Source organism: Magnolia sinica, chromosome 18 (assembly GCF_029962835.1).
Source record: "Magnolia sinica isolate HGM2019 chromosome 18, MsV1, whole genome shotgun sequence".
NCBI classification, from domain to species: Eukaryota; Viridiplantae; Streptophyta; class Magnoliopsida; order Magnoliales; family Magnoliaceae; genus Magnolia; species Magnolia sinica.
The window spans coordinates 13,981,702-14,006,089 of NC_080590.1; the positions used below are offsets into that span (position 1 = coordinate 13,981,702).

At 45.0% G+C, this 24,388-nt stretch overlaps 1 protein-coding gene across 1 annotated transcript; it reads left to right on the forward strand.

Annotated features, from left to right (window-relative positions):
• The first annotated feature begins 53 nt into the window (after positions 1–53).
• LOC131232881 (flavonoid 3'-monooxygenase CYP75B137-like) lies at positions 54–23,931 on the forward strand. The gene is made up of 2 exons (XM_058229395.1): positions 54–1,060; positions 23,024–23,931. Exons 1-2 carry the CDS (start codon positions 62–64, stop codon positions 23,648–23,650), a joined length of 1,626 nt encoding a protein of 541 aa, XP_058085378.1. The 5' UTR covers positions 54–61; the 3' UTR covers positions 23,651–23,931.
• The last annotated feature ends 457 nt before the right edge of the window (positions 23,932–24,388 follow it).

The following is a 24,388-nucleotide window of genomic DNA, read 5'->3' on the forward strand; positions in this document are numbered from 1 at the left end:
TGTCACCTACCTACGAAATCAGAAAGTAATGAAATAAATCGACAACATATCTCAAACGCAAATGCAAGCACACAAAGCAGATAGTACGATGTCCTCACATCAGCCCACTGAAATTTCAGGCACCATCTTCCACCCATGGTCATGGTGGTGCAAGAGCATCGACCCGAAGCACGAATTTGCAGGTGCATTAATCACCATTTCCGCTCTAGTGCTCGTGATCGCATGCTACGCGTGGGCCAAGATCAATTCCAGGAGGCCCGCATTGCTACCGGGTCCACGAGGTTTGCCATTGGTCGGCTACCTCCCGTTCCTCAAACCCGACATCCATCGCTCATTCACCGAGCTGGCACAGACCTATGGCCCGATCATGAATGTCCAACTCGGCAGAAAGCTTTGCGTTGTAATCAGCTCACCTGGCCTTGCCAAAGAAGTGCTTAAAGACCATGACGTCACGTTTGCCAACCGTGACACCACTGCCGCCGCGCTAGCCATCTCGCACGGGGGTTCGGGCATTGGGTTCAACTCCTATGGACCTGAATGGCGAATGCTACGGAAGGTGGCAGCACAAGAGATGATGAGCAACACCGTGCTTGATTCATACTATGAGCTGCGACGGCGGGAGGTTCGACAGACGGTGAGAGATTTGTATGCTAAGATGGGCACACCTATCAACATCTCCAATACAAATTTTCAAACAATTCTTAATGTGGTCACAAGCATGCTGTGGGGTGGGTCTCTCGATGGGGACCGTAGACGTGCCGTGATGGCTGAGTTTGAGCATGTGATCCAGAAAGCCGTAGAGCTGTTAGGCATTCCCAATGTATCGGATCTTTTCCCAGTTGTCGCATGGCTAGATCTACAGGGCGTTGTCCGACGGATGAAGAGGCTTTCAGAGTGGTTAGATCGGATCTTCGACTCAGTCATTGATCAACAGACCAGATTGAGTGGAGTGGAAGAGAAGGGTAAGAGCAAGGATTTCTTGCAGTTGCTTTTGCAGCTGAAGGATGCAGAAGACCTGAAAACGCCACTAACCCTTGATCATGTAAAGGCCGTACTGGCGGTATGTATCTTTACTTTAGTTTCTCTCGTCTCCCAAGAGAAGCTTTGATACTCTGGTAAAGTGTGATGGGTGATACGCAGGCGTTTAGAAATCACTTAAATTTTGCATAAGAGAGGATTAAAAGTTAGTCAAATTACATCATCCAAATTGTGGGTTTTTAGTTATATGATACTCAGGCGGCATAAAGCCACTTCCCAAAATCAGAAAATCAGATCATTTAAAAACCCCAACTAGTTTATTATGATAGGACCATTGGATATTTTCATTTTTAACAGTCCAATAAATATCAACTTGTCTGATAGTTAAATAATAAAATATAGATAGGTTCTAGTTCATAATACATCTAAACGGGGAACGGGGATAGACTGGAATGAAATTCGTGTAACCTACGCAATTAGTTAGGATAAGGTTTTGATAATTAGGAACCCTAATCTAAAGAGTTTAATTTGATTTGTATGCCAAACAAGCAAGCAATGTTTAAGTTCCTGTGTACCATCCATCACAGTTTATGTCCAAAATCCACACCATTCAATTGTTGGACCCCACCTTGGATGGGGTGTAGCCATAAGCCACATAATTCTAACTGGATGACTGAGCGATAACATTAAGTGGGAGATAATGGACAGTTAGGATCATCTGGCCTATTTTTTATGATCGTCCATCACATATCATGTGTGACATGTTCCTAAATTTTAGGGAAGTGACCGAAGTGTTATTTTAGGGATTGACCATTTGTCATATGCTTTGGATGATGATAAGATGCAGATCCGGGGTCGTTTTCTTTTGGATAAAACCGGTTTTGAGCTGTTAGAAAAATTATTTGATCTCCTCTTACAGGCGGCCAGCTCCTTTTGTCCCTAGTCCCGCGTGAAAATCCATGTCTGTAAATTTGTCTTATATATATATATATATGTGTGTGTGTGTGTGTGCAGGTCCGCCACAAAGCCAGGTAAAGGTAGAAGCCTACCATATCCGTCTAACGTATGCATTATTGTTAACTCACGGATTTTTTGGCAATGATATTGAGCCATGATAGAGCGTATGATGCAAGCATAAACGTCATATTTCAAAAGGCAGATCTCAGTGGAAACCGCTCTTGGCCACCACCTTGTATGAGTTTTTTAGACACGCCGTCCATCGGTTTTGTCATCTGTTTTTGGGACATGATTTGGTCTGTCCAAACCTTAAAACAGTCATATATTTCACAATTTGGGATGAGTGTTTTCTATGTCATATATAATTTTAGGGTAGGAGAATATATTTTATGCAACCAACCTGTTACATTAATAGCCCAAGCAGGATTTGTGAAATTTCATCAGTTCGTGACGGTCAAAAATTCATTTTATTTTATTTTACTATAAATATTAATTTTTAGTTTGAATATAACTTTTGTTCTTTTAAGTTGTCAGAGTCATGCCTAACATGAAAATGTCTTAGAAAATGAGGAGAATAACCTGGTTAGGCCAGGTCAAATTGGACACTATTTTTGACCGAAAATCATAAAATCTAAGAATGAAGAACATCTATAGATAGTAAGTTTACTAATTATAATAAGTCACGTTTTTAGGTGTGTTTTTTTCACTTGTATTATTTGTATAGTAAAGGGCAATTTGGTGATTCTGTCTAATTACCTCCAAAATCCACAAGCATCGGATACGACAATACGAGGAAAAAGTGAACTCACTAGAATTTATACTCCGTAGATTAAAGTGGGGCATAGAAAGCTCACCACAAAAATCCATCTAAAATTCAGATTCAATATGGCATCTCTCTGACGCTAAAACTCGCTGTAGGAATCATAGGGGGCCTCGAACTCGAATAAATCTCAACGGGGATACGGGTATCTGCCTCTCGAATATTCCATTGGCACGTTAGCTGGCTCCCATGCAATGAGGATTCCTATATAAGCAGTCGTAATAATTTGGTTGGTTATAAGTATTGTCCTAGGTTCGCTCATTGTTTAAAGGATTGTAATTTTGGTTTTTTTTTTTTGTTTGTTTTTGTTTTTATCATGAATCGATTTATTAGAAATTATTTCAACTTTTATCCCTCATGGATTCAAGGAAATTCAAGGAGGAATCCAAAGAGCTCCATGGATTTAGAGTAGATATCCCTTGAGGAATACAGTGAGCGAACTAATGATGTCTATTATGGGAATATTAGAGACACTTGAACTCCGAGGCCCGAGGTTATTCAAAGCCGACTCTGAACAGAAGACTAAGCTCGAAGTCATATAAATAGGCTGAGGCATTACTTCCAACCCCACATTCTTTGCACCTTCGATTTGAGGCCTGAGCTTGGAGTGATCCAAGGTTGAGGTGGTCGGTTTGGAGCCGAGGGAGGTCCTAGACCTGAACGATTAACTCGAAGCTTGGAGTGATCCGAGGCCGAGGCGGTCGGCTCGGGATTTAGATCAAAATCCACTAATAAGGGGGACCATGGGGTGTCTCACTACTTCATGAGTGGTGAATGCCCACGTCCTCACGACCACCGAACAACTGGGTGGCCGAATTGTTCGTGAGACGTGGTGAACGCCCCAAGATGCACCGATTTATGCGGACATGCCCATTCTAGGCTAGGAAGTATAAGTAGCATCTTTGGGGGGAAGAGACAGGTACGCAATATCTCACACTCTCCCTCTACAACTCAACTTATGCCCAGGTTCCCTTGACCTGACTTAGGCATCGGAGAGTCCCCTGTTTGAGCCAGGGTCTCCTTTGCTCATCATTTCTGTGCAGACCCAGGGCTCGATAGGAGTTTGGAGCTCTGAGTGGAGGGTAGTCAAGATTTTGACGGCAACATTTTTGGCGCCATCTGTGGGAAACTGGTATGAAAAGTTAGTTTCCTATTTTCTAGTGCAATGGCGAGAGGAAAGAAGAAGTCCGTAGCTGTGGAGCTAGAGCCGAATGATCAGACTCGGTCTTCCTCATTACTTCGGCCCCATGACCATTTTAAAGTTCTCATAATCGGGCGAGCAAGTATTGAGCCATGTAAAATGAGATCCAAGCCTTACGCGACGAAATTAATCAGATGAAGCAACGACAGGAGCAGCAGTCACACCCCATCCGGGAAACAGTGGGATCAGTAGTGGAAGTTGAGTCCGCACCACGGAGTGTGAGACTTGAAGGATCACAGCATCAATCCACCCGAGTTCCAGCTTCAGTCCAGAACCCCCCTCCAACCAAAAACCGAGTTCCGGCTCGAAACCCAACGACTCGGGCTCCGACGAATGCCTCAGTCACCTCAACCCTGGCACCGACAGATCTCCATCCCGAGCAGGAGGGGGGGAGGATCCCTGAGGTAGAGGCTCCGTGGGAGACGGTAGCCGAAAATGGGGATCCGTGGGGGGCACGGTTCGCGGAACTCAGCAATCGGATTCAAACGCTACAGCAGAATCAGCAGCCTTCATTTATCCTTGCCGTTGTTCAGCCGATAATGAAAGAGACTGAACTTCCCTTCACTCCCGCAATCATGAGTAAGGTAATGCCGCAGAGGTTCCGGATACCTCCCGCCATCTAATACTCCAGGTCTGGGGACCCGTTCAACCACGTAGAGGCCTATCGCTCGTGGATGCAAATCCAGACGGCCACAGATGCGATGATGTGCCAGAGCTTTTCGATCACCCTTACTGGATGAGCTCAAAGTTAGTATAGGCAACTCAAGCCCAATTCGGTCGGCCCCTTCGCGAAGCTTAGCAGATTGTTCCTTACCCAGTTCATAAGTGGTAAGAAGAGTCGGAAGCCGACTACTCATTTGTTCACCATCAAACAGGGGCCTAAAGAGTCATTAAAGGACTTCATCGCCCGCTTTAACGAAGAGGTGTTACAGGTGAAAGATTATGATGACAAAATAACACTCCCTGCCATGTTCAGCGGACTGAAAGAGGGAAAGTTTACCTTCTCAATTGGGAAGAACCCACTGAAGACGTTGGCCGAGCGCGTCACCAGAGCTCAGAAATACACTAATGATGAGGAGTTCTCCAACTCTCACAAAAATATCCAAGTAGTGGAGCCATCAACTAAAGGGAAAAGGCTGAGGAATGAAGAGCCCCAATCATCCAACAAGAAATTGGATGACTATGGTCCTCGTGATCGTCGCCCGAGCATGAAACCTGAGGGCAATTCCCATTCTTACACTCCCCTCAACACATCTACAGAACAGATATTGGTGGACATCAAGGGTCAAAAACTCTTGAATTAGCCCATTTACATGAAAGCTGACGCGGAGTGCCGAGACAAGCACAAATACTGCCGGTTTCATCGTGACCACAGTCACAACACGAGTGACTGCATGGATCTTAAGGACGAGATAGAGACCCTCATCTGTAAGGGTCATCTGCGTCGATACACTAAGGAGGAGAAATCAGCTCAGAGAGAAGAGCAGCCGAGTAAAGCCACCGAAGAACCGGTCGAAATCCGTACCATCTTCAACGGTTCGTCTGGTGGAGGAGACTCAGATAAGGCTTGTAAAGCCCATTCTCGGAAGTCCGATCCAGAGCATTATGTCCACATGACTGAGATGCCGAAGAAAGAGCTCCAAGTCAATTCCTGCAGCCTGACCTTCACGGAAGACGATGCTCGCGGAATCCAACATCCGCATGACGATGCCCTAGTGGTGGCAATGACCATAGCCAACCACAAGGTTTACCGAATCCTGGTCGACATCGGGAGCTCGGCTGATATTATCTACTGGGAGGCCTTCAAAAGAATGGGGATTTCAAGGTCACGCCTTAGACTTGTGAAGACTCCTCTATACGGCATTGCCAAAGAAAGGGTGATCTCTGAGGGAGCTATCTCCCTCCCTATGATCGTGGGAGAAGGACGACATCAAGTCACCCTTTTGGTGGACTATCTTAGTGTTAACGTGCCATCAGTGCACAACGTCATCTTGGGCAGACCCTCCCTCAACGCAATAAGGGCGGTCGTGTCCACATAACATCTAATGATGAAGTTCCTCACAGAGAGTGGGATCAGATATCTCCGAGGCAATCAGCGCGAAGCTCAGAAATACTATGCGATAGCAATGAGGAAAGGGTCAGTGAAGCAGGCCCTCACCATTAATGTCCTCGATCCTAGGGGCCCTACAGAAGATTCATCCGTGGAAGGCTTGGAGGCCTTGCTGCTTGATGAAGTATATCCAAGCAAAACCATTCAGCTCGGCATGTCATTGAATTCCGAGCAACGGTCTCAGATGTTGGCCTTTCTGTAGAAGCATAGAGACATCTTCGCATGGTCACATGAGGACATGTTAGGAATCTCTCCCGATGTCATGGTCCATAGGTTGAATGTGGACCTAGATCACAGGCCAGTAAAACAGAATAAGAGAGTGTTCGACACTGAGCGAGATGCAGCCATAGCCGACGAGGTCTCTAAACTCCTCAGTGTTGGCTTCATCGAGGAAGTGCACTATCCAGACTGGATCGCAAATGTGGTTCTCGTCAAGAAAGCAAACGGGAAGTGGCAGGTCTGTGTGGACTACTTGGACCTGAACATGGCCTGTCCCAAGGATAGTTTTCCCTTGCCTCGGATCGACCAACTGGTAGACAGTACAACTGGGCATGAATTGCTCTCCTTCCTGGATGCTTATTCTGGGTACAACCAGATTCCGATGCGCCCCCCAGACAGGCAGAAGACTACCTTCATCACCGACCAGGGACTCTACTGTTACCAGGTTATGTCGTTCGGTGTTCACTCCCCAAGCATAGGGTTGTGATGTAGTAATAAACTCGGTAAGACCGAGGTCGAATCCCAAGGGACTGATACCTGTACGTTATCTGAAACTAAGTAGAACTAGAACTGGACTAAGATGTAATCTAAATCAAAAAGAATTTAAGGAATAATTGTGGAATAATTATCGAAAACTTAAGGAATTCAGAGGAAGGAAACTAGGGATTCAGAGGATCCACTTGTAAAGATCAGGGAGATCTTATGCTTGCATCAAGAATCATGGAAATCAAACTGAACTTACTTGATCTAGTCTTCATAAGATGAAAGGTATATGAATTAGAATGGATTCCATCATCAAACCATGCCCAGGAGACAAAACAAATAATAGAATTAAACTAATTATCAACCAATCAACAATGTATGAAAGTTAGGAAGGATACCGTCATCCAACCATGCCCATGAGACAATGGTGAACAACAGGGCTTCCTGACGTCATAAACATCAAAAGGAGGAAGAAATACTCAAAGCCATCGCAGATCTATTGTAATTTCAGTCACAACAAACCATTAAATAAAACTGAAAGTATTCCTTTTAATTGAACTAGAATCAACATCAGTCAGTCTGGCATAAATCAAAGGCATAGAATCAGTCCCATCACGCCACAAGCTTCATCTCTTAGCCCTATCTAAGAGGTTTAGCCTAACATAATCAGACTAAATCTCAACATAATTCATAGGAAAAAGAAGAAAAATAAAGAAAAAATATATAAAAATTCCAAACACTTCTCTCTCCGCCTCTCTTTCTCTATCTGACGTCTCCTGTTCAAGCACACCCTCTTCTCCACGTTTGGAACTCTTTTTATAGCTGCTGGAGTAGTGAAAATTGGATTTGGGAAGCTATCGCACGCGCAGCGAAAGCCTTTTCGCAGCCAAGTTCGGGGCTTCATAACTCTCGCGTTCCTTGCATTATTTCTGTAAAATCAACGTCTCTTGAAAGTATTTTGGCTGGCCTACACGATGGACGGTTTAGATCTGCCATATGATCAAAGATGGTGGGCGCGTAGCCTTTCGCACGTCCGACGCTGACGTGATCGGTGGGCTCCACAGAGGTGTTTTCGAGGAAATCCACCCCGTCCATTAGATTGCCCTCGAAATTTTGGTCAGAAACGGATGGTTTTTCATGTCCATTGACTTAGAATCAGAGAAGAAATCATTCAAAAATCAATTTGAACGTTCCAGGGTAGTCCACTTATGGCCTCTGTATCGCGCACGTGTGCTTGCATGGGTCCAAAAATTCAGCACAGGTTTGAAGCATTCATGGCCCTCTACAAGATGGACGGTTTAGATTAGCCGTATGTACGCTTTGTGGGGCCCACTAACGTCCGTAAATCGAGCGTCGTCCGTCCGTCCGCAGCGCCAAAATGACCGTTTTGGGAAGAAGACGCGGGTCAGCGCCTGCTGACTCGCGTTAGTCGATTCAGTGCACGGGGTACGTGTGCACTTTATGTACACATGCTGTACATACGGGGCCCACTGTAATGTATATGCAAGATCCGATTCATCCATTTGTTTTGTCAGCTCATTTAATGAGTTGAGCCCAAGATTGAAGCATTTTCAGATACCAGGCGGGCCCCAAATCACTAATTTATGGGCTGATTTGTCCGTTGGGCCACTTCCAAAGGGATCCAATGGCTGAAATTTGACGTGTACGGTTAGTTTTTGGTCCTCGAGCCATGCATAAAGTTTCGAGCCAATCGGATGATGAGAACCCTATGATCTTGCATTTTGCGCCAGTTTTGGGCCTCTTTAACGTGAACGGCTTTATTTTCTCGGATCCCTGGTGTGTAATTCCGTCGATCTTGGTCCCCTAGAGTTCGTCCCTTACCTTGGTGCATTCTGAATATTAAATCCGTGCTTTTAGCATCCTGATCCAGTCCAAGCTCGCAATTACACCTTGCCACACAAACATGATTAAAATAGGCTATTAAACGGTACCATGTTCATAAATTCAAGCAATAACTGGGTCTGATATGCAATATTTGACCCTCAACATTCGGCCTGAAGAATGCTGGGGCCACATATCAGAGACTGGTGAACTAGATGTTCGCCAAGCAGATAGGATGCACCATGAAAGTTTACGTTGACGACATACTTGTCAAAAGCATCAGGGCATTCGATCACCTAGCAGATCTCGGAGTGACCTTCTCCATCCTCCGAGAATATCGTATGAAGCTGAATCCCACGAAGTGTGCTTTCGGAGTCAGCTCCGGCAAATTTCTTGGGTTTCAGGTCAGTCAACGGGGCATTGAAGTAAACCCCGACAAGATCAAGGCGCTCCTCGATATGAGTTCGTCTCGGATGATAAAAGAGATACAATATCTCACTGGACGAGTACCAGCGCTCGAACGATTCATATCTAGAGCCATTGACAAGTGTCTGCCCTTCTTTCAATAACTAGAGGGTCATAGGAAGGCCGAGTGGACGTCAGAATGTGAGCAAGCCTTCCATTAGTTGAAGCAGTATCTAGGTTCACCCCTACTGTCCAAGCCTGAAGAGGGCGAGCCTTTGTTCTTATATTCGATAGTCTTGGCCTCAGCTGTTAGCTCCGCGCTAATCAGAGAAGTGGGGGGCAAGCAGCACCCTGTATACTATGTGAGCAAAGCAATGGTGCCTGTTGAGACGAGGTACCCAACTCTAGAGAAGTTGGCACTGTGCCTGATTATCTCGGCTCGGAGATTACACCCGTACTTCCAAGCCCATTCCATCGTTGTCTTGACCGACTCTCCCCTCAGGCAAGTCCTCCAGAACCCCGAGGTGTCAAGTCGACTAACTAAGTGAGCGATCGAACTCGGGGAGTTTGATATCCAGTTCCGACTAAAGACAATGATTAAAGGCTAAGCCGTGGCCGATTTCATTGTAGAGTTCACTACTTTAAGTGAAGAGGGGACGAGCGTCGAAGTAGAAGCAGCTCCTTCGCCCGCTCCTTCGACTAATCAAGGTACAGAGTCAGAACCGAGGTGGATCTTCTTCGTGGACGATTCGTCCAACGCAAGCATGCCGGGGCAGGGATTGTTCTAGTTACGCCCGACTCTACACCTATCCAGTATGTAATTAGACTCAACTTCAAAGCCTCTAATAATGAAGCGGAGTATGAGGCCCTGTTGGCTGGACTCCGACTGGCGACCAGTCTGGGGGACCAGTCCCTCGAGGTGCGATGCGACTCTCAGCTAGTGGTGAACCACATCTCCACTGAATATGAGGCCAAGAAGAACAGGATGGTGGCTTATCTGGCTGAGCCCAAAAAGTTGATAGAAAAGTTTTGGAGCTGTACAATCAATCAAATACCGAGAACAGAGAATGCCTAGGCTGATGCCCTTGCAAGGCTAGCCTCAACCACAGAGGGAAAGATTCCTCGGGTCATCCCCGTGGAGTTCATAAAACATTGGAGCATTGACCAAACGGATCAGGAAACGATCAACTCGGTGGAAGTCACATCGAGCTGGATAGATCTGATTTACATTTACCTCACATCCTCACCCTTCAGAAAGGCTTAAGGTAAGATGTCTGAGGATCAGAGCCACATGATACATAGTCTTGGACGGGGTCTTATACAAGAAGGGGCATTCACATCCCTACCTCGGGTGTCTCCACCCGATGAAGAAGATTATGTGATTCAGGAGATTCATGAAGGCATCTGCAGAAACCACTCCAGTGGTCGGTCTTTGGCTCTAAAGATACTCCGTCAAGGATATTTTTGGCCGACAATCAGGGAGGACTCGAAGAACTATGTCCAGAGGTGCGATAAGTGTCAGCGATATGCGATCATGTTGGGGCAACCTGCAAAAGAGATGACCCCCATGAGCAAGTCGTGGCCGTTCGCCCAATGGGAAATCGACATCATCGGACCTCTGCTTACTAGAAAAGGATAGGTCAAGTTCGCTATTGCTGTAGTCGACTACTTTACCAAGTGGGTTGAGGCCGAGCCTGTCGCAAAAATCACGGAGTAGAAGATGGTTGACTTTGTTTGGAAGAACATCATCTACCGGTTCGGAATCCCGCGCACCATCATTTCCGATAACGGCAAACAGTTCGACAACGATAAGTTTCGAGGCATGTGTCGAGGGCTTGACATTTCAAACACGTATTCTTCGCCTCAGCACCCGCAATCTAATGGACAAGTGGATGCAGTGAACAAAGTTATCAAGCACCATCTCAAAACAAAGTTGGAGAAAGTGAAAAGTAACTGGGCCGATAAGCTCTCATTCATCCTCTGGGCCTACAGGACTACAACTCAGTCATTTACTGGGGAAACTCCATTCTCGCTATCTTATGGTTCGGAGGCAATTGTGTCAGTCGAGATTGGTCTCCCTACAGCTTGGGTCAGGAATTATCAGGAAGACCAGAACGCCGAGCGGATTGCAGCCAATCTGGATCTACTCGAGGAAGCCAGAGATGTCTCCAGGCTCCGAGTTGCTCCTTAGCATCAGCAGGTAGAATGATTCTACAACTCTAAGGTTAAGACTAGGCGATTCCGACCAAGTGACTTGGTCCTCCTCCGAGTTTTTCAAAATACTGCAGAGCTGGGGGCTGGGGTACTCGGACCCAACTGGGAGGGGCCCTATCACGTGGTCAGATCGACCAAGCCAGGCTCCTACCACTTAGCACCCCTGGAACGTTGAGCACCTAAAAATCTACTACTCTTGATGTACTGGCCGCTAAAGGCCCCCAATAATTGTACAACTCGGAGCAGCTAGCCTCTTAAGGTTTTCAATAAAATCTCTATTTCTACATTATCTACTTGTATGACTTGTCGACAAACAAAAAAAGTTACCTCTCATAAGCGGGGGCTGACTCAACGGACTGATCCCTTAAAGAAGGGGTTAGTATGTTAACCCACGAAAATTCACCAAGGGATCCCCTCATATGTAGGGGAAAATCCCATGCATGACCCAATCCCTTGATAAAGGGGTCGGCTCATCGTACGACCAACGGATCTACAAAAATTATTGCCGCTCGCCATTCGTTGGGGGGGGGGGGGGGGGGGGGGTGACTCCTCAAGGGGTCGGTCCTTACAATTTTAACATTACAAGATTCAACGAAATAGTCAAGGGGTCTCCTAGGTATGGGAAGACAGCCTTGGAATGAGCCAACCTGCTAAGGAGTCGGCTTGTCAATCAACAGCTTAACATCTAACAATCATCATTCAACAAATTGATCATGTTATACCATGCTCTCTCCAGAGGGTTAAAGAGATTATCCACAAAATTATCCATAAAAAAATATCGTTTAAAGAGTTAAAAGAGAAAGGGGGTATTAAAAGCTAGTTAGTTGGAGGGAGCTGAGGGCCAGGAGTCGGGCCTAGGGAGACGTTCTTCGTCGGTCTCTCCCCTGCGTCCTCGGAGGTAAGGGACTCAAGGTTAAGATCCGGGTAAAGCTCCGGGACCACGTCGATGCAAGTGTCGAAGCCGTAGTTGTAGAACTTGTTGGCCTCAGCGGTCCTCTCCTCCGAGGACTTGAATGGATCCACCACGGCGGCCATTGCCGAAGCCTCGTCCTCAGCCCGTTGAGCCTCCTTTGCCTTCACTACTGCTCGGCTCAGCTCTTTCGCTGCCTCAGCCTTAGCCCGCTGCAGTGCGTCCCCCAGTCGGGCATTGTCCTTCACGAGCAAGTCGACGCGAGCTTGGCTCCCATCAGTTCAGCTGCAGTAGTAGCGCAACGTGTCTAAAGGTCGTTGACGACCCCCTAGAGCTGCAACTCTCTCGCCTTTTCATCATCCATCAGCCTGTGCAATTCCGCTTGCTCTACTCGAAGGACTGCAGCCACGTCTCGGAGAGTCCCAACTTCGCCCCTGAGAGCCACTATCTCCTTGTCCTTTTGCGTGATCTCTCTCAACCTCTCCCGAGTCATCAGGAGCCTCGGGATGAACTGAATCAAAATAAAAATATAAGCATATAAACGCGATAAGGAAAAAATCAAGGCAAGAAATGTTAGTAAAAATACCCTGTAGAAGACAGAGGCTATGTCATTCACAAAGGACTCATCGAACTTGTTAAAGAGGGCGGCGATCTCCTCCTCTGGAGCATGCTTCGTAGCCCAGTGAACTTAGCCTGACAGAAGTCTTTCTCCACTGGTTTCGACCCAGGCAGACCCCGCTGCTCCTCCTGCCCCAGTCTCGTTGCCCGTTGGAGCTTGGGCCTCGGCCCTATGATCATCCTCGACTTCAAGAGGAGAGAGCATCACGTTTGCTATCCGAATGGCATCCTACCTTTCGGAGGAAGACATGATGGCTATGTAAGGCTCGGGGGCTGGTGGAGGCACCTCGGAGGCATGAGGGGCGACGACGGGAGGAAGAATCGGAGTTGGGACATTGTCGGCCGTGGCCCCCATCGCGGTGTTGGTTGGAAGTGTTGAAGCTGCAATAACAGAAATTAAAGCTACAACAACATAAATTGAAGCTGCAAGAGCAGGAGCTGGAGCTGTGGGACTAGAAATCGGGGCTGAGGGGTCTTCGCCGCGAGGAATCGCCTGCCTCTTTCGACCCGTCGTCTTTGTTCGCAGCTCGGATCTCAGCATTTCTTCTATAGATGGGGGGCTTTTCTCTTCTGAGATCCGTAGGTCTCGGCCATGCGTGCGTATGCGACAGTGACTTAATGTCCAAGTTGCAAGATATCCAACATCAGCAAAGTAAAAAGGCCAAGAGGCACTTACTGAATGAGGTGGGAGCGGCTTGAGCCTGCAGAGCCCGGAACGGTAAAGGTTGTCTGCTGTAATCAAGCCGACCAGAAGCGCAGATCCTCTGAACGCGCCCTGGCCTTGGCGATTTGATTGTTTTGATCCGAGGAGAGGAGAGGCTGGCCCCTCGGGAAGTCTGCAAAAATGAAGTTAGAACACTGATTAGACTACAGCAAGCATGGAAGTGTTGCAAAGAGATGGTTTGGGGTCTGACCTGGAGCAGCGAATCGAGTAGGGACCTGAGTCCTTAGATTCCTGAGCTCCTCCACCGGCGCTTCCCACTCACCCCATTCCCAAAACCACTTGTTCTTCCAATCCTTGTTAGAGGATGAAAGTTGCAGGACTAGTCCTGAGCCCTTGCTGCCGCAGGTCACAAAATAGTACTACGGCTCCTAACTATCGTGCTTGATTAAGTACAGACTCATCAACTCTTCCGGTGTCAGCTCCAAGTTCTTGGCTAGACACCAAATGATGTACAAGGATATTAAAGCCTTCCAAGCATTAGGAGTAAACTGTCCTGGGGCCAGTCCCAAGTAAGCTACCAGGGCGCGGATGAAGGGATGCATCGGGAGGCAGAGCCCACATTGTAATGAGCAGAGAAAAATCGCAACTTCCCCTTTAGCAGGATCTCCAGGGGTGTCAAGAGGCTCAAGAGCTCATATCTGAACGGAGTCCGGAATCTAGAATTCTAATCGAACCCAGTCCATTTGGGACTCGACTAGCGCGGAGCCTCTTGGGATGATTTCCGTGGTTCGCCCACATACGGGCATCTCTGTAGCCCTTCTCGTTGGCTTTCAGGGGGCCTTTTTTTTGCCCTTGCGGCGCGTTCGAGTCCCTACCTCTTTACTCCTCCTAGGTGGAGGGTAGAGGGGTACTGCATCAAGAGGGCCCTCGGAGGCCTCCCGCCTATAATCCGAGCTCTCTAGCCCGAAATCATCTTCAAAAGCATAGTCATCTCGGACCACCTCCGAGTTGTTTGACACTCGAGAAAATAGAGGAAATAAGAATAAGTCGAAAGTGAGGGGGGGACTCACCGGAAGCTGTCCGAAATGGTCACCGAAAATCGCCTCTACCGGAAACTGGTGATCGATCAGAATCGCCTCTCCCACAGGTCAAACTCGCCGGAAATCACTTCCTCAAGCAGCTCACAGCAACGAGAACTTAGAAAATAAAAGTGAGGGCGTCTCCGAGCGCTAAGGTTTATATAACCCATGAGTGATTCTCGCATTTATAGCGAGACGTGGTGACTGCAACCGAACCGTCACAAGCCAACTTTAGAAGACACATGGCAAAGAGCCACTGACTGAAGCATTACCGAGTCGCATGCCCCTGGCATTGGGCGACGAGCTCTGAGCAATGAAAGCATCACTTAGCTGTCCTTCTTGACTTACGTGGCGGCTCCTCATGATTACCCTGATGATTCAAAATCCTAACCGTCGCCACGCGTCCACCTGAGGTGAACCCGCGGACAGTAAACCCCAAGTACGCATCTTCTTGAATATGGGAGTCATGATTGTGGCCGCACGTGTTAAAGGCTCGACGCTGGAGGCTACTGATCTTTCACACATATATACTCTCTGAGTCAGTGCCTGAACTCGGAGAGTAGGGGGCTTCTATTATGAGAAGATTAGAGACACCTGAACTCCGAGGCCTGAGGTTATTCAGAGCCGACTCTAAGTGCAAGACTAAGCTCAGAGTCAAATAAATAGGCAGAGGCATCACTTCCAACCCGACATTCTTTGCGCCTTCAATCCGAGCCCGAGCTTGGAGTGATCCAAGGTCGAGGCGGTCGGTTCAGAGCCGAGGGAGATCCTAGACCTGGACGATTAACTCGGAGCTTGGAGTGATCCGAGGTCGAGGTGGTCGGCTCAGGATTCAGATCAGAATCCACTAATAAGGGGGACCATGAGGTGTCTCACTACTTCATGAGAGGCAACAGTTACTCAACTGTCCACGTCCTCACGACCATCGAACAACTGGGTGGCCGAATTGTTCATGAGATGTGGTGAATGCCCCAAGATGCACTGATTTATGCGAACATGCCCATTCTAGGCTAGGGGGTATAAGTAGCATGTTTGGGGGAGGAGATAGGTACGCAATATCTCGCAATCTCCCTCTACAACTCAACTTAGGCCCAAATTCTCTTGAAATGACTTAGGCATCGGAGGATCCCCTATTTGAGCCAGGGTCTCCTTTGCTCATCGTTTCTTTGCAAGCCCAGGGCTCAGTAGGAGTTTGGAGCTTCGAGTGGAGGGTAGTCCAGATTTTGACAGCAACAATGTCCCTCTTTGTGTCAGTGGTATCAGAGCAAGGACTCCCCTCGGGCGATGACAACTAACTATGGAATGGACCAAAATCCTGTAGGTAGTAATCCATGGATTAGTTATCTATTGAAAAGAATGAAAGCTCTCCATCGATAAAATCAGCTGAGTATCATGAACCGAAGCATGATGAGAACTCAATGATGAGTTCTTTTGAAGTGGAGGGGACTGATGTAGAGCGGCTCACGGATAATTTCATAGCCAAGATGGACTAGAAAAGACCTGAATGGAAACAGAGGTGATTCGGATTGTCAGAACTTAAAACGGACGTATCTCGCAAACTGGAATGAGTTATCTAACTTTCCATATATGATTTTGGGGTAGGACGAGCTACTTTAGCCACCCAATGTGTTACACTTGGTTGCACACACCTAATTTGCAATATTCCATCAGATCAACAGTAGAATTTCTATTTTATTTTTATTTTTACTATTTATAGTAAGTTTTAGTTTGATTATAACTCTTCATCCGTTGGGCTTTAGGAGTTGCGTCTAACATGATAAGTGGTTAAAATAATTAGGAAAATAGCATGGTTGAGTAAAATAGGACACTTAGGACTCTTCATCTGGGTCACGAATAATTTCATGGCCATGAAAGTTTACTATTTGTAGTAAATCATGATTTATAGGAATTTTAGTTATAGTATTATTCTAAAACTTCTTCCTAAGGTTTATGTTATTATTTAAGAAGTTGTAAGCTCGTTTTTCATCATCAATCAAACTATTACGAATTTTATTAGAATTATTTTCTATTTTCTATCTCTCCTCATGGATTTGAGGTATCTCTCCGAGGAGTTCGGAGAAGCTCAGTGGATTCGAAACAGTTATCCCTCTGAGGAAGACGGTGCTCGACCTCTGCACGTCCTCCCTTACATCAGGGGTCTTACACACTAGTCAAATTGTTCAAGAGGATGTGACACTCGACCATGGTTAAGATAGGGTGGGCCCCACATCCTAGAATGGTCAAATGGCATGATGGCCTGAAAAATAGCTAAAAAAAAACAATAATGGGTCCAAATGCTCATGGCATCATTAGGCCCAAGGTTTGGGCTCCAAGATTCGACCATTGATATTTAGGAATTGATGACCCAAGCCCGACTATTAAAATCCATGAATGGATAGTTCAAACCTAACCCCGAAGGTCCATTATCAGAATTGGCAATCTACATTAATTCTCCATGAGTGATGTATATCTTGCTCTAATACTAAATATAATCTAAATCACGAAGTAAGAGAATGAACCGGGCATCAAATATGGGAATCAGAATAACCAAATTGTAATTACATACCTATTTGAGAAGCCACGAGAGAAATTACTAAATTAGATAAACCAAAATTTTCACACCATGCACCATTATATGCTAGGGGATGGGAGAAGCTGCTTGCCAAAGTCGTGTGTAGGTTTGGGAGCCAATCAATATTTAATAGATTTAGAATAGGGGTGTTTTCTAATCCATTTAAATTCCTTATATTATTTTTTTATATGATCATGGTTGTAGTGAGGTCTATTGGTATGCTCGATCAAATTATTCATCATTTAGGTAGATGTGAACCATTAATCAGGTAGCCCTATCTTATTGAAGTCTTTAAGGAGAAAAATAAAAAATGAAGCAGCTGTTACAGCTGGTTTTAAAAAATTCGATTCATGACTTGGAAATAAATTTTCCATGACCCATTGAAAACCTCTTTATTTTTTTGTGCTGATTGGTGCATCCTACATGGCAGCAATGCTTACAAAGATCATCCAGACACATTTTACGGCTCACACGACTGCGTCCAATGATCCAGTGCACCGTTCTCCTCTCCCTTCTGATACCATTTGAATGGAATTACACCGTGCCGAAGTATCACATAAATCCTCTTCCAAATTTAGTTGATTCCTTTGGAAAATTGCAAGATCACACTCTTTCTTAAGCTCTTAATTTTCTTATGATTTTACCCCTGCATAACAAAATCTGACCGTTTAAATCACTGGCCATACTTTGGGTGGCCAATTAAAAAAGGACTAAATATGTCTAATGAACACTTTTTTTTTTTTCAAAATGTGTATATTAGATGAGGAAATTGTACAACATCATTACATAATATCAATTCGGGCTGCCCTCGGCAATAAGGGAAAAGAGCAGCCTATCATGACCCCCATAAGATAAGACTAAGAAAGGGTACTCTAGTTTAGGCTGATCCTAACAGCTCCTAGGCATGTTCTGTCTAGGACTAAGTTGTTGTTAAAAAGGAAGTCTTAAATCTGAAAAGTTATGGAAAAAGTTCGACTAGTCGAAGCAAGTTTGACTCAAAGTCCAGCGACAATGTTTCTGAATTTTTCGAGGTCTTCGACTAGTCGAGGGACAGGCTCGACTAGTCAAAGGTTATGTAGATTGTGTGTGGACTGTGTAAATTTGAGGCGGTTTCAGAGAGGTGCATAAGTGGAGTTTCCTAAACTATAAATAGGAGTTCGTAGGTCCATTCTAAGGTATGCTAAGGCTTTTTAAAGGAATTTTAAGGGTTTCTAGGATTTCAAAAGGTGTAGCAAGGGTGAGATTTGAGGTTGTTCGAATCGGGTAAGTCTTCTCTCTTTGTAATTTATGTTTTCATAGTAGATTTTTGTTACTTTGTGTCATAGTTTTTTCTCAAAAGGGTTTTCCACGTTAAATCTTTGTGTTCTCTTGTGTTTGCTTGATGCTCTTGGATTATTATCCTAGATCCAAATCTGTGTGATTCCGTAGACCAAATCCCAACAAGTGGTATCAAAGAAATCGTTGGGGCACAAATCTGAATCTGAGAGATAAGCAATAATAATGGTAAGCACTAGGTATGATATTGAGAAGATCAAGATGATCAGTTCCTTAATTAAGTAAGGCGAAGATAGTGCTCTTGAGGAGCGAAAGTCTACTATAAATGATAATGATTGGGATACCCTTGATAAGAAGGCCTTATCCTCGATCTGTTTATATCTGACGGATGAGGTTCTCTACAATGTTGTAAAGGAGAAAAATGCGACTAAGTTATGGGCGACGTTAGAGGATATCTATGCGAAAAAATCCTCTGAAAATCGCCTACTCTTGAAGCGTCAGTAGTATAACTTCAAGATGAGAGAGGGTGTAGATTTGGAGGCTCACATCAACAAATTTAATAAATTGATTTGTAAATTGCTAGATATGAAGGAAGTGATGAAAGATAAGGAACAAGCATGCATGTTATTGAATTCTCTTCCAGCATCATATGAGTCATTCAAGGACACAATATGCACCATGAATAAAGCCTTAAGTATCGACATCGTTATCTCAGCCCTTCAAGGGAATGCTATGAGAAAAGTAAACGGCGACATGGGGACATCTGCTGATACACTGTTTGCGAGGGGCAAGAATTCTAAAAAAGGTACAGGATCTTCAAGTTCTAGATCCAAATCCAAGGGCAAGGGCAAAAGTAAGATAAAGTGCTGGAACTGTAGGATGGAAGGACACATAAAGAAAGATTGTACAAATTCTAAATCTAAGAGAGAAGAATCTAAGATTTCATACAGGGATGACAATGCTGCCACGTCAGATGGATCAAGTGGATGTGATGGTGATGTCTTGTCTGTGTCTACGATTAGACGCTCATACGATAATTATAGGGGCGAGTGGATTCTAGACACAGGGGCGTCCTTTCACATGACTCCTCATCAGAGTTGTTTCTCCAGTTACAGAGAGTGAGATGGCAGACAGGTGTTTATGGGTAATGACATTGCCTGTAATGTTGTAGCTATTGCTACGGTGTACATCAAGATGTTTGATAGGGTGGAGTGTACCTTGACTGATGTCAAGCACGTTCCTGATTTGAAGAAGAATCTGATTTCTCTTGGTGTACTTAAGACAATGAGCTGCAAGTTCACAGGTATTGATGATGCTCTTAAAGTATCTAAGGAGGCACGAGTAATCATAAAAGCACAACGACTCAATAATCTTTACACGTTGATCGAGAACACTTCAAAAGGTGGAGTTGCAGTGGCTGTAGCGGATTCTACCTCTGCACGTGTGTGGCATGCTGGGCATGGCCACATGAATAGGCAGGGCATGAAGGATGTGACGCGCGGACAGAGATACAGAGCAGGTGGAGTAACCACCTATGAGACGAATCACACGGCATAATCACAGGATATCGACGAGGTACATGGACGACTCCTATATCGCATATGCTCTCGTTACAGATGAGGGGGATCCGTCTACTATTCAGATGGATCTAGGTGAGCCTGGTGCTGAGAGGTGGAAGGTGTTTATGGGTGATGTGATGGACTCGTTGTACCTGACCGACACATGGGAGCTGATGGAGCTTCCAGTGGGCTGAAAAGTGGCTAGATGCAGGTAAATCTTCAAGAGGATACAACATAGATACAGAGCGAGGCTGGTAGCGAAGCGTTATACTTAGAGAGAAGGGATCGACTTCTCAAAGATATTCGCGACAATGGTATAGCAGGTGGCTATTAGATCCATATTGGTGCTGGTTGCCTAATGTGATCTTGAGCGGGAACAGATGGATGTGGAGATAACACTTCTATATGAAAAATTGAAAGAATTGTTCTACATGAAGCAACCAGAGCGGTTCGAAGTTAAAAGGGCTAAGAAAAAGAATTTGCAAAAGGTCGTGAAACGACCTGTCGCCTAGGCAGCGGTATAAAATTTGATTCCTTCATAGTGAGTCAGGAATTGTATGTTGATGACATGTAGATTACCAATCATGACTTGTCTAAAATCAATATACTAAAGACTCAGTTAAGTGAGACATTCATGATAAAGGATCAAGGGGTTGCAAAGAAGGTTCTCGGCATTGATATTCATAGAAATTGGAAGAGGAACAGGTTTTGGTAATCACAGGTAGAATACCTTATGTAGCTATTGATCAAGGATGTGATGGACCAAGCAAAGCCGATGAGGGTTCTCTACGAGGCTCACTTCAAGTTTTTCACAGGTCATGTCTCAAAAACAGATGAGGAAAAGCAGGATTTGTCTCATGGGCCTTATTCAAATGCAGTTGGCAGTGCATGCCATGGCTTGTATTAGACTGGTTGTTTCACAGGCTATCAGTGTTGTGAGCAAATAGCTCGGCAAGCAATATTGGGTGGTGGTGACATAGTACAGAAGACTATGCCTTAACTTTTGAGAAGACATGAGCAAAGTTGAAAGGGTACATAGATTCAGATTACGCAGGCAGTGTGGATTCCATAAAGTCGACTTTAGGTTACTCGTTTGTACTAGCGGGTGGAGCAATTAGTTGGATGTTAAAGCTTCAGTCTGTGATGGTTCTTTCCACAATCGAAGCCGAGTATATGGCAACGGCGGAAGCATTTAAGGAAGGTGTTTGATTGAGAGGCATGATAAATTAGTTGGGGCATCAGTAAGAAGTCGTGCCAATTAATTGTGATAGCAGGAGCGCTATCAATTTGGCTAAAAATTTTATTTATCACTTACATACTAAACACATTGTTGTTCGTCACCACTTAATTTTATAGGTGCTTAAGGAATGAGGCGTAACTCTGGAGAAGATTCACGCTAGCGTGAATCCGGAAGACATGATCACCAAGGTCATTCCTCTAAAAAAGTTCAAGTTCTGTGCAACTTCTTTGGTCTTGGCGATGACGTAAAAGGAGGACGGAGTGTGCACGAGAAGCTATGATTTGATGCAGAGATAAGAGAAGAGGTCAAAAAGCTATACATTTGAAGATTTAAGACATTGTGGAGATTGTTGTTAAAAAAGATGCCTTAAATCTGAAAAGTTCTAGAAAAATTTTGACTAGTCGAAGCAAGTTCGACTCGATGTCCAACGACAATGTTTCTGAATTTTCCAAGGTCTTTGACTAGTCGAAGCCTAGGCTCGACCAGTCAAAGGTTACACAGTTGTGCGCGGATTCTGCGTGGACTGCGTAAATTTGAGGCGGTTTCAGAGAGGTGCGTAAGTGGAGTTTCGTAAACTATAAATAGGAGTCCCTAAGGCCATTCTAAGGTATGCTAAGGCTTTCTAAAGATATTCTAAGGATTTCTAGAAGAAGTTTTAGGGTTTCAAAGAGTGTAGCAAAGGTGAGATTCGAGGTTGTTCAAATTGAGTAAGTCCTCTCTCTTTGTAATTTATGCTTTCATGGTAGATTTTTGTTTCTTTGTGCCATAGTTTTTTGTTCCGAAAAGGTTTTCCACGTTAAATCTTTGTGTTCTCTTGTGTTTGCTTGGTGCTCTTGGATTGCTATCATGGATCCAAATCTGTGTGATTCCACAGACCAAATCCCAACATAGGTCTCCTCTGGTGAGGGAGGGGAGAAGAGAAGGGTTAGTAAGGACCCTGTTTTGCTGGTGAGCGCTCCCAAGGCGGGCTAAGCTATCTGCTACTCTGTTGGCTTCTCTAGGGGTATGGACGATCGAGATAATGGCTACATTCTTGATGTCATTGTAGCGCCATTTCCAATAAAAGGCCTTCCATGGGACTTGGTCTGACTTCGAGAATAGGTCCACCACTGCCGCTGAATAACTCTCCACCACCACCCTAACATAGCCTTGAGCCAAGCATATGCTAAGGCTGTCCACCACCACTTTGGCCTCCGCTTGGAAATTAGAACCGACTCCGTAGCCTCTGGTGAACACAAAGATGAGATTTCCTCTATCATTTCTACAAACTCCGTCACTACCGGATAGCCCCGGATTCCCGTGGGATGAACCGTCGACATTTAGCTTAGACCATCCTTCCATGGGCCTCTTCCATTTCACTATTGAAACTGTGGGATCTATTTCTGAAACTGCCAGGAGATGAAGGTCCCTGTTTGCCTCTCCGCTGGATTGGTTGATTGATAAAATGTGGGTGAACCAACCTTTAACCCTGTGTATATAATCGGCAACCAAGATAGTGGAGTTTTCAAATCATTTGCTGTTTTTAGAGGCCCATATTTCCCAATATGAACACTTGTTTATTGATTGTGGACCAATAAGCCTTTTTTTTTTTTTTTTTTTTACACCATTCATATCACAACTACAAATTCTAATTGTTTGGAATATGTCCATATATAAATACTTTTTAAGATGCCATACGGCATGCATTGATCAGTGCGCTAACTATGGCTCAACAGCTCAACGGTACCATTACTCAGGTTGATGCATGAATATCAATCCGAGGAAATTGATGAGGTGATGGCATTATACCACAGCTGTAGTGCCTGGAAGTGACCATTTAATCTTTTTAACGGTCTATTTGATAGCTACATTACTTACACTGTGAATTGCATCAACAGGACCTTGTGGCAGGGGCAACAGAGACAACATCAACGACGGTAGAGTGGGCCATGACCAAGTTGATAGAAAATCCAGAAATAATGAGGAAAGTTCAAGAGGAATTAGATGAAGTGGTGGGAATGAATGACACAGTCGAAGAATCCCATTGGCCGAAACTGCATTACATGCGTGCGGTCATTAAGGAGACGTTGCGTTTGTACCCACCACTTCCGTTCTTGGTTCCCCGAACCCCAAGCCAACCGTGCATCGTGGGTGGTTATATGGTCCCCATGGGAGCCAGAGTTATGGTGAATGCATGGGCGATACAAAGGGACCCTGAGGTTTGGGACAACCCTTTGGAGTTTCGGCCTGAGAGGTTCTTCTCCACTTCAAGCAGGTTCGATTGGCATGGAAATGATTTTCGTTACATCCCATTTGGGTCAGGTAGGAGGGTCTGCGTAGGGATTACCATGGCGGAGAGGATGTTAATGTTTGTTCTAGCAGAGATGTTGCACTCGTTCGATTGGCAATTGCCCGAGGGGACAAAGCTTGATTTCACAGAGAAGTTTGGAATCGTTTTGAAAAAGACCATACCGCTCATTGTCATTCCCACACCCAGATTATCGAACCCAAACCTCTACGCTTGAGAGATAGTATCTCGTTATAGGCTCTGATTGCATTTGATGAGCCAGCTCCCCTATTAGCTAAGGAATTAGCAAACTTGTTGCCTTCTCTAAATAAATGAACAAATAAGGAAACTGATTTACAAGCATATTTCAGAAGCCCTTTTCACCGATGCCATAAGTGTCATATCAAAAGAAATTGTATTTTAGGATGTTAAGATGGAATATGTTTGTGTTTATTATCCAAGTATGCGTGTAATGTTTTCCTAAGCTCTATAGTAATGTGTTAGTGTTAGCATTTGTTATGTTGTTGCCTTGTCTATTTAGTTTTATATTGTTTTGTGCATGAATAGTGGCGTGAGATAATTGTTCCTGTCAATGGGATTTTGCGTCCCTGAATATGGCATATTAGCCATCAGATGGGAGTTTGGGGCTGATTACTTATGAGGTGGGGTTTGCATATGGTCATCCTTAAGAAGGGAGTACCTTATCCATCGATATGATTCGCATGTACTGATCCAAGATAGCACATATTGTGCGTGTACGCTGCTTGTGGTGTATGCAACATGTGGTACTAGCAAGCCCTCTAGGAACGAAAATATCTTCTTTTTCCCCTTTTTTTTTCTTCCTTTGAGATGATCATGAGCTATAAACGACGCCTCAACTAAATGATACATCTGAATCGGCAAGTAATAGGGCAGTGGACAATTGACTTTTCAGGGGCTTTTTATAAATATGAGATGATTAGCAAAGCAAAGGGAC